Source organism: Beta vulgaris, chromosome 1 (genome assembly GCF_026745355.1).
Source record: "Beta vulgaris subsp. vulgaris cultivar EL10 chromosome 1, EL10.2, whole genome shotgun sequence".
In the NCBI taxonomy this organism is placed as follows: domain Eukaryota; kingdom Viridiplantae; phylum Streptophyta; class Magnoliopsida; order Caryophyllales; family Amaranthaceae; genus Beta; species Beta vulgaris.
The window spans coordinates 44,503,453-44,513,833 of record NC_079202.1 but is presented as its reverse complement, the minus strand read 5'-3'; the positions used below and the strand labels follow the sequence as shown (position 1 = coordinate 44,513,833).

General features: G+C 36.4%; 1 protein-coding gene and 1 pseudogene across 1 annotated transcript; both read right to left on the bottom strand.

The window, feature by feature from the left end:
- Positions 1–1,181: 1,181 nt before the first annotated feature.
- LOC104894288 (heat shock cognate 70 kDa protein 2-like) lies at positions 1,182–3,898 on the bottom strand. Its single transcript, XM_057392133.1, has 2 exons — positions 3,676–3,898; positions 1,182–2,842 (listed from the first exon to the last, which is right to left on the bottom strand). The coding sequence occupies exons 1-2, from the start codon at positions 3,896–3,898 to the stop codon at positions 1,182–1,184; spliced, it is 1,884 nt and encodes a 627-aa protein (XP_057248116.1).
- Positions 3,899–6,287: 2,389 nt separating this feature from the next.
- LOC104893107 (heat shock cognate 70 kDa protein-like) lies at positions 6,288–10,066 on the bottom strand (annotated as a pseudogene).
- Positions 10,067–10,381: the final 315 nt, after the last annotated feature.

Below are 10,381 nucleotides of genomic sequence, written 5' to 3'. Positions count from 1 at the left end.
GGAATTTGAAAGAATTTGTGTAGAATGAAGAATAAAGCGAGAAGATTATAGAATTAAGAATCTCAGAATGAATATTTCAGAATCAAACATTTCAACAAACATCAACTATGCAAGGAATGTATTTCATCAATTAATCAGATTCTAGGGATGGTTTTGATATAAAATAATAGATTTCAATCAGATTTCAGCAAGAAACATTCAGAGATATAGAAGGAAGAAGAATACGACACCTGAAACGAAGATTTCCAGATGAAAAACTAAGCTGAAATGGAATTTCAGTTTGAGTAAATTTTCAGATATCCAGAGATTTGCAGAAACAATGCGGAATTTTCCAGATTTTCAGCAAGAATTTCCCTAGGATGCGAGCATTTGCTTTGATACCATGTTATTTTGTGAACCTTACTTCATTATTTCAGAGTAAGAGAATGTAGAGAGAGAAAGAATCTAGAACTCTTGTATTGTATGTTATGAATTATTACAATGAATAATAGAGAGAGGTTTTATTTATCCAGTAGGTTGTTGAGCAATATAACAACCTCTAACTAACCTCTAACTAACTATATGCTGATGTAATATTTACAATACTAATCTCCAATAATTCTATCAATTGTTGTCACCGATTTATCATCACTTGTAGTAATTTTTTCTTTACTCTAGTTTATGAACTTTCGTGACGTGAATTATCCCTTTATTTTTTGAGAAGACATTGTTCAGGGAAGACTCATTCCATTTATCTTGTTACTGCCTTACTCTTAATTTTTTTTTTCCTCCAGACTACTATTGTATACTTTTTACTTTTGTAACACAACATTACTTCTCACAAGAAGATAAAGAGGATAAAAGCCATATTGTTTCTTAACATTCATCGCTTATAATTGTGCAATATCCAAGACAAGTTGAGATAAGAGAAGCAAACAGAAAAAAAGAAGCTCCATAAATCAAACAGAGCAAGAAACTAAAAGTGATCTACAGTAATACTTCCAAGTTGACTAGTTAGATTCATTATAATAAAGAGGTACCAACATTTTTTCCTTTTTCTGAACTGAAAACGGCATACTTCCAATTTCAACTTGCTTGTACTTCAATAACTTCTAATTTGGCGAAAAAAAGGTGTCAAAAGTCAGTGTACTAGATCCAATCACAATCGGAACGAGCACTAGCTACTGTAGGCAAACCGCAGCTTAGCACACTTCTGGACGCATCTTACGAGCAAAATGTCCGCAAAGGATTTCCAGCTCTTTCAACTTCTCCTCAAACTTAGATGCCTCGGCAAGATCAGTCCCTTCCAACCATTGTAATGTCTGCTTGACAGCATCCTTTATCTTCTCCTCATTAATACCAATCTCCACCTTCCTGTTATCATTCACAACTTCCCACATGTTATTGGCATAGCTCTGTAAAGCATTCTTAGCTTGCACCCTCTTCCTGTGTTCCTCGTCTTGAACCCTGTATCTTTCAGCAACTTCTACCATTCTCTCTATCTCCTCCTTTTGCAGCTTCCCATGGTGGTTCACAATGGTGATTTGATCCTTGATTCCAGTTCTTGTTTCCTTTGCAGACACATTAAGAATTCCATCAACATCAATTTCAAAGCAGACATCAAACTTAATGACACCTTTTGGTTCAGGAGGTAAGCCATAAAGGCAAAACTCGCCCAAGAAATGGTTGTCCAGAGCTATAGGTCTCTCACCCTCATATACCTGGAATCTAACACTGGTTTGATTGTCCTTAACAGTAACACGAGTAACATTCTTTTTGGCTGGGATGGTTGTATTCCTCGGTAATATAACATGCAAATCGCCAGTAACATTCTTCACACCAAGAGATAAAGGTGTGACTTCCACAAGCACAATATCTTTATTACTCCTACCAACACCACTTAAAACAGAAGCATGGATGGCAGCACCATACGCAACAGCCTCATCCGGGTTAACACTTTTGCAAAGTTCCTTCCCACCGAAGAAGTCTTTCAACAACTGTTGAACCTTTGAAATACGAGTTGACCCACCAACAAGGACCACATCATGAACTTCATGCTTTTCCATCTTGGCATCTCTTAAGCACATTTCAACAGTGTCTATACAATTCTGAAAAAAATTCATGTTCCATTTCTCGAAACGAACTTGATTTATAGTTGATGTAAAATCAATGCCCTCAAAAAGGCAATCTATCTCAATACTAGTTTGAACAGTTGCCGAAAGTATCCTTTTGGCTCTCTCTGAAGCAGCCCTCAACCTTCCAAGAGCCCTAGGATTCTCACTAATATCTTTTTTGTGCTTCCTCTGAAACTCCTCTACAAGATTACTAACCATTCTGTTGTCAAAATCCCCTCCACCAAGGTGGGTATCCCCACTAACAACTTTGACTATAAATCTACCCTTTTCAATCGCAACCAAGGAAACATCAAATGTCCCACCACCTAAGTCAAATATGAGAATATTTTTTGCAGCAGCATCACAATTGATAGCCTGTGAGTCAATAGCATATGCCATGGCAGCAGCTGTTGGCTCATTGATGATACGAACAACATTAAGCCCTGCAATGGTGCCAGCATTTTTAGTTGCCTGACGCTGGGAATCATTGAAGTATGCTGGAACTGTGACAACCGCATTCTTCACTACCATGCCAAGGAAAGCCTCGGCAATGTCTTTCATCTTCGAAAGGACCATCGATGAAATCTCCTCCGGAATGAATCTCTTCTCCTCACCCTTATAGGTAACAACAATCATTGGCTTATCTTTACTTCCTGAGCTTGTTCCAGCTACCACCTTAAATGGCCACAATTTCATGTCTTCTTGTACAGTTTCATCACTGAATCTCCTACCAATTAGCCTTTTTGCATCTGCCATTGATTAGCATTTATAGAAGATTGTTAGAAGGAATAGAATGCTATAACCAATAAGCATATAGAGGCAGAACATATTTCATAAAGTTCAAGTTTTTTGGTACAAAATCCAACATAATTAATTGACATAATGGAGCTTCGATGAATTGTAAATTATGTAGGTTCCGACATCCATTATAAACAATCATTATAAACCGAAAAAAAACATTCATCATAAACAAAAAATTAATTAGAGTAGTTTTTTTGTCAGCAAAGACAAAGTGGTGCTCTAATTTTCCTCCAAATCTCTCCAATTTAGGAGGAATGATAATTATTAAAGATGGGATGAAAATGGATGCTTCCTTCCCCCAATACCTTCTGCAAACAAAGGGAACTTGTAAGTGTAAGGGTCTATTCTTTTCCACATATTTTTGTTTATCTAAACTTATTTGAACTTATTATTAGACCTTATCTAAACTTATTTAGACCTTGTTTGTGAAAGGATCAAACTTAATATTTGCTTATTTTTGTTAAATTAAACTTATTTGAACTTATTAGTTCTTATCTAAACTAATTTTTTATTATAAGAACAAAAAATAAGGTGACAAAACAAACTCTAAATCAAGAATGTGCATATAATTATAGCCATATAACAAAGTCACAAGTTTGAATCCTCCCTTTCTTTCTCTATACCGCCTTCGTGGCTTATATGGATAAAAAAAAAAGTCTAGTTTATCATCATATTCAGTTTACAACTTGACATACTTAAATCTTAGCAAAAATGCAGAAATAAGGTACAAGAGCACAAATAAATAAAATTAAACCAGGAGAGATGAAAAAAAAAAAGTAACCGTAAATGGTATTGGTGGGGTTCTTGGAGACTTGATTCTTAGCAGCTTCACCAATAAGCCGCTCGGAGTCGGTGAAAGCCACCCAAGACGGTGTCGTACGGTTACCCTGGTCGTTAGTTATGATTTCAACACGACCATGACGCCATACTGCAACACAAGAGTAGGTTGTTCCGAGATCGATTCCGATCACTGGCCATTCACATTCTCCTACTTTACTTCCCATTTTTGCTGACCCACAAAGAATTTTAAGCTTTCAAAAACAAGAATTGTACAAGGAAAAGGTTGGATGGATGTCTTCTCAGTTCCCGAGTTCTGAATATGGTTCGCCAGCCATTTTAAAGTAGGGGGTAACAATTTTCAGGGTAGTTCAACTTTTAATTTCCGCGGGCCTTGATTTGGCTTTTGGCCTATCCCCAATCTCCTCCACGGCCCCACCCCTCCACCTTCCCAAATACTCCCTCCGTCTTTTTTTATTTGCTACATTTTGCCATTTAGGGGTGTTTCAATTTATTTGCTACATTTGCAAATATTTCCATATATATTACATAAGTCCCACACTTTATTTACAAATTTGCCATCACTCCCTTCTTGATTTTGTAAATGTTTCCATATATAATACATAGGTCCCACAATTTACCTATTTGCTTTTTTGTTAATTCCATTTATGTCAATGGTCCCCACTCCCTCTTTGGTCTTTGTGAAAAAGTACTTGTAGCAAATAAAAAAAGATGAAGGGAGTACTTACTTATTTTCTCTGTTTTTTTTTCTATAGCAGCAATGAGATTTTTACACTATTTACTTATGTGGAGTCTTGTTAGATTCGTCTCGATATGTATTTTACAAATATTGAATTTTTATAATTTTTACTAAAAAGTAATAAAAAATATTAATAATTAAAGTTGTACATTGACAAGCGTGAAAACTCAATTGTTGTGATAGAAAAAGGACTGAGAAAGTATTTCATTTGGACACATTTATCGAGATACTATTTTTAATATTTATATTTATAATTATCAATAAGCAAAAAGTAGATATTTGGAAAATCAAGCCCACTAACGGGCGCCCAAAGGCGTTAGATAAGTATTATCATTTTGTATATAGTTACTTAAAGGGTGTTTAGTATATAGAAAAATTTGATGTAGGAGACAGATTCAAATAAGCGTTTCCATTTCTAATTGCTTGATATGAGTGTTAAGTAACAAATACCGTTTCAAGAGGGATTCACAATCCCACCCCCCATTTGTTACCCTTATCAAACTAGTGGAAACAAATCACGTTTCCTTCTTCAATCATAAACCTCTTAATTGTTTTCATTCCATTGAGATATCAAACAACTATGAAAGGTAACAATTATTATTCCATTTCCCCTCCTTATCCAAATCATTTCCATTTCGTTTCCATTAATCATACCAAACGCTCCCTTAATTAATTAATAGTAACATTAATTCTTTTAATAATTTTTCTTTTATAAAACAAACCAAAAATAAAAAATTCCTCCTTCCTCCTTCTTCTTCCTCTTCCTCTTGCTCTTCCTCCTCCCCATTCATCCATCACCTAATAATCCTATGTCTCCTCTACCATCATCATCAGATTCATCACCAACCACCACACTCTAAGTACAACAACCCCACCCTTAAAATTACCACACACCCCGTTTAGGGGTGGCAATGATGCGAGTCGAGTTCGAGTTTGAGTTAGCTCGGGTCGACTCGTTGGCATTTTAAGTCGAGTTTGAGTGGAGTCGAGCTCACTCGAGTCAAGTTTCGACCGAGTTTTATTCGAGCTTTGACCGGGTAGATTTCAAGTCGGGTCGGTTTTGAGCCAAGTCGTTCACCAAAATCTAAAGTCAAGCTCGAGTTTTATTCGAGTCGAGCTTTGACCGAGTTGTCTCATTTCATTGCCACCCCTACCCAATATAGCCACCAAAACCCCAATACCACTAGCCCACCACCTCTACACGAAAACCCATGAGCCTCACCATCGGAAAAAACCATCGATCTTAAAAGCCCACTACCAACCACCTCCATGAACCACCCAAGCCCTTCTCTTTTTTTACGGTTCTGCCCCCGCCCCTGCCACGACGTCAATCTCTCCGTCTCTTAGGATCTTTTCACCGCCACTAACGCTCCTTTTCGACACCACCATACACCACCACTTTCTCCCTCTATAATTCCTCTCATCAAACTTAAACCTTTTTGTTTTTTGTAGAAAAAGAAATAACCTATTTAATTTCTATTCTAATTAAAAGGTATTTTATCATTAAAAAGTAATTTATTTTAGACTATGATTAATATAGATAAGATATATTAGTATTATCTAATGTCTGAGAGCACTTGTTAACATTTGCCTTTATATTTATATCAATGACATTTTACAGTCAGATTTTTCTTATTTTGACGACAGTTCGCATAGTTTTACTATTACTCCGTAAAGATAGGGAGGTAGTGTGCAAAAACTTGACCAACGCTTCCATAACTTCTTCATAAGTGTAATGCTTCCCTTAGCCTTAGCTTATCGGCTACACCTAGTAAGCTATTTCAAATTATACGTGAGTAAACAACATATAGTCAGACATAAGTATATTATAGCATTGAAAGAAAAGCAGAGATTTTTTTTCCACAGCCAACAACAAATGGACAATAACTGAAAATCTAGAATATAATGAACCAAATGACCCGAACTTGAAAATATCAAAAATTTCAGTAAATTCTTCTATCTGGGAATCTAAAAGTTCAAAAACAACAGTGATTACTTCAATATGAAATATAAGACTTGGACTTATCCTCGTCACTGCATCTTAGAAACAATTGGCTTGCATATTTTCTGAAGCTCCTCTAGTTTGTCCTCATACTTGGCAGCCTCACAAACTTCCTCCGAATAACAGTCTAGCCACTGCAATGTCTGCTCAATCGCATCTGTCATCTTCTTTTTGTCCTTGGCTCCAATATTCTTCCCACAATCTTTCAACATTTCCCACATCTCATTGGCATAATCCTCCAATGTGTTCTTAGCTTTCACCATCTTCTCATGATCCTCGTCCTGAGCCTTAAACTCCTTGGCTTCTTTCATCATCTTCTCTACCTCTTCCTTTGACAGCCTGCTGCGGTTAGTAATTGTGATTTCATTCCGATTCCCAGAGCTCATGTCCTCAGCTGATACATTCAAAATGCCATTCACATCAATCTCAAAGCAGACATTTACCAATGTTGAATCTTTTGCTGATGATCCAATGCCTGAAAGTTCAAAAACTCCCAAGAAATTGTTGTCTTGGGTTTTCTGCTTCTCACCCTCATAGACAGGGATTTCCAGGATAGAGGCATTGGAAGAGTCAGAAGTAGCTTCACTCACAAGTTTCTTTGTTTTTATAGCTCCATATATGCGCTCTTGTTTTGTTGGAATGGTTGTATTTCTTGGAATAACAACAGACATATTGCCACATCCAACTTCTACGCCAAGCGACAGAGGGATAACATCAACAAGAACCATATCTTTGCTGGATGTATCAACTGCACCACACAAGATTCCGCCATGAATAGCTGCCCCATGAGCAACAGCTTCATCAGGATTGATGCTTCTGCACAGCTCCTTGCCACCAAAGAATTCCTGCAGCAACTGTTGAACTTTTGGAATCCGAGTTGACCCCCCAACAAGTACAACATCATCAACTCACTCCTTTCCATCTTAGCATCCCTCAAACACTGGTCAACAAGGTCCATACACTTTTTGAATAAATCCATATTTAGCTTATCAAATCGAGCACGAGTTATGGTTGATGTAAAATCAATTCCTTCATGAAGGCAATCAATCTCGATTGTTGTTTGTGCAATTGATGAGAGTGTTCTTTTAGCTCTCTCAGCAGCAGCTCTTACTCGCGCAAGACACCTAGGGTTCCCACTCATGTCCTTCTTGTGCTTCGTCCTAAACTCCTCCACCAAGTAACTCACCATTCTGTTGTGTCAAATCCCCCACCAAGGTGAGTGTCCCCACCTACTGCTCTCACTTCAAATATATCATTCTCAATTGTGACTAACGACACATCAAAAGTCCCACCCCCAAGATCAAAGACCAAGACATTCTTCGCAGACCTTCTAGAATCCTTGTCAAGACCATAAGCAACAGCAGCAGCAGTAGGCTCATTGATAATACGCAAGACAGTAAGCCCAGCAATGGAACCGGCATCTTTAGTTGCCTGACGCTGAGAATCGTTGAAATAGGCAGGTACAGTGATAACAGCATTTTTCACTGTTGAGCCAAGATAGGCCTCTGCAGTCTCTTTCAACTTCATAAGCACCATTGAAGAAATCTCCTCTGCAGCAAATCGCTTCTCTTCACCCTTGTATGTAATTGCAATCAGTGGCTTTATTGCTTCACCACTATCAGGACCAGCAACGACCTTAAAAGGCCATAGTTTCATGTCATTCTGTACACTTTCATCATCAAATCTTCTACCAAGAAGCCTCTTTGCATCTGTTATTTAGTATAAAATACTAAAATGTAAGAAAGATTGGACTCTGTGCAAAAACAATTCTAGTACAACTTTAGAATTTAAGTAAATGTTTCGCATTAGGATTAATGCTAAATCTCTTCCTCAAACTTTCAGCAGCAAAGTCACATTCAAAACAATGTCTTAACCAAATTTCTTACCAATCTTCACAGAACTAACACGCGGATTACATATTTGCATTGAAACTGAATTACACGGATATTTAGCAAGCTATTCCAAAAAAATATAATGCAGATATGTTCACATTGCTGTGTGTATACCTCAAATGACTAAACAGTTCCTACAATTTAGCATAGAAGAATCAGTCTTGACATTGAATCTAACTTTACCCCAAAATTTCATTGCTAGAAGTAAAATCCTGAAAGGAGAGGTTGGAAATCATCATTGGGTATTTAGTGAAAACCTAAATTAGCAGCATTCTACATATGTAAATCAATGTTTGTACAAAAAACAACATAGCACCGAGCAAATAAATACTAGGTAAACTAGCACCAATTAAATCCTTGTCATTTAATCCTATAATGGACTCAAGGAAACGTTCCCAGATGATCACGACGCCTCCAACGACACAAGCCCTTAACATAATATTCATCATTTTGCTTCATAGTTTGAAGTAGTTTCGATCCATAAATGAAGTGATGAAGTATTAAAGTTTTCAGATGTTAAACTTTAACTAAAATACTGTATATGGTAAGCATATTTTAGTAAAGATTGAATTTTATACTTCAATAAAAGTAACTTCAAACAGTATAATCTTTTTAGATAACTTTTTAAATCATGTGTTAAAAAGAATGAACCAAATATTGTCAAATTTACCATAACATGTTAGATGAGAATATCGATTCGGGATACATAGAAGCATCAATGAAGTAACTAGTAACGCATTCAACTATAGAATAAAAATCCATCCAAATTCTTTCAAATTCCTATTAAAAAAGGATGTTATTTTTCTTACTAATTCTTTCACATTCTTCGAAAAATACAATCTTTTTTTTTTAAAAAAAACATAAAATTAAGCGAAATAAAAGGAAAAACAAACCAAAGATAGTGTTCGTAGGGTTTCTGGAAAGTTGGTTTTGTGCAGCTTCACCAATAAGGCGTTCGGTATCAGTGAAAGCGACCCAAGACGGCGTCGTTCTGTTACCCTGATCATTGGTGATAATTTCAACACGATTATGGTTCCAAACTCCTAAGCATGAGTAAGTGGTCCCAAGATCGATTCCTATCACCGGCGATTCTATGTCTTTAACTCCCATTGAACAAAACAAACTTTCGGCACTCTAACTAGTGTAGTGTAGAGAAAGAAGCAGGGAACAGATGAAGAGAAAGGAAATTGCTCTGTGTGTTTCAGGGGGTGTAGAGTTGTAGTACTAGGAGAATACTACCTAAAGCTTTATAATTTATATGCACTCTTTTTCTGAAATGGCTTTTGAAATCCCCGAACCAAGGTGCTGATTTTGGGAAATGAAACCTAGAGTATAGACTATGGTGATCGTCGAGAATCGAAAAGTGGAGTTAAAGTGCAATTGGAATTTTTCAATTTTTTTTTTTTTTTTGAGAGGGACTGAGTAGATAATTTGAAAGTTGAGTTGGAGTTTTAAGAAAATTATCCTTTGTTTTTTAATTGTTTAATCCTTAGAGTTTGGACTTTTTTTTGTTTTGTGAACAACTGAACGATCAACTTATCAAGGTATCCACCTAAATACCACCAACAGCAATGATTAATCCTCTCATCCCAAGTACTCTAATTAAGGATAAAAGATGTAGTCTCTGTTCTTTTGAATCGAGGAAAAGTAAACTAAGCTGAATTGTAGAGAGTAATTGAAATGAACTGAAAATAGATCTAAAAAAACAGGGCCTTAACAATTAAGATATTGTCTACGTATTTTTTTATAAGTTAAGGAGGACCCGAGTTGGAGAGAATAGAGGGAAATCCAACATTGATAGGGGTGAGAGTTGATTCCATAATCCCAAGGATTGAAGATGATGCCTACAATATTAGGTTAACACATGCTGCTTATATTAGCTAGGTATGGACTCGAGTGCACATTGAACATTGTGAACCTATCACAAGATTAAAGCCCATATGCACTTGTAAATAGAATACACAAGCTCTCCAAAATTTTAGCTACTCGCAAATCGGGTACTAGATTTTATCAGCTTGAGTGATAATGTACCAAAAAAAATTAAAAAAAAAAAACA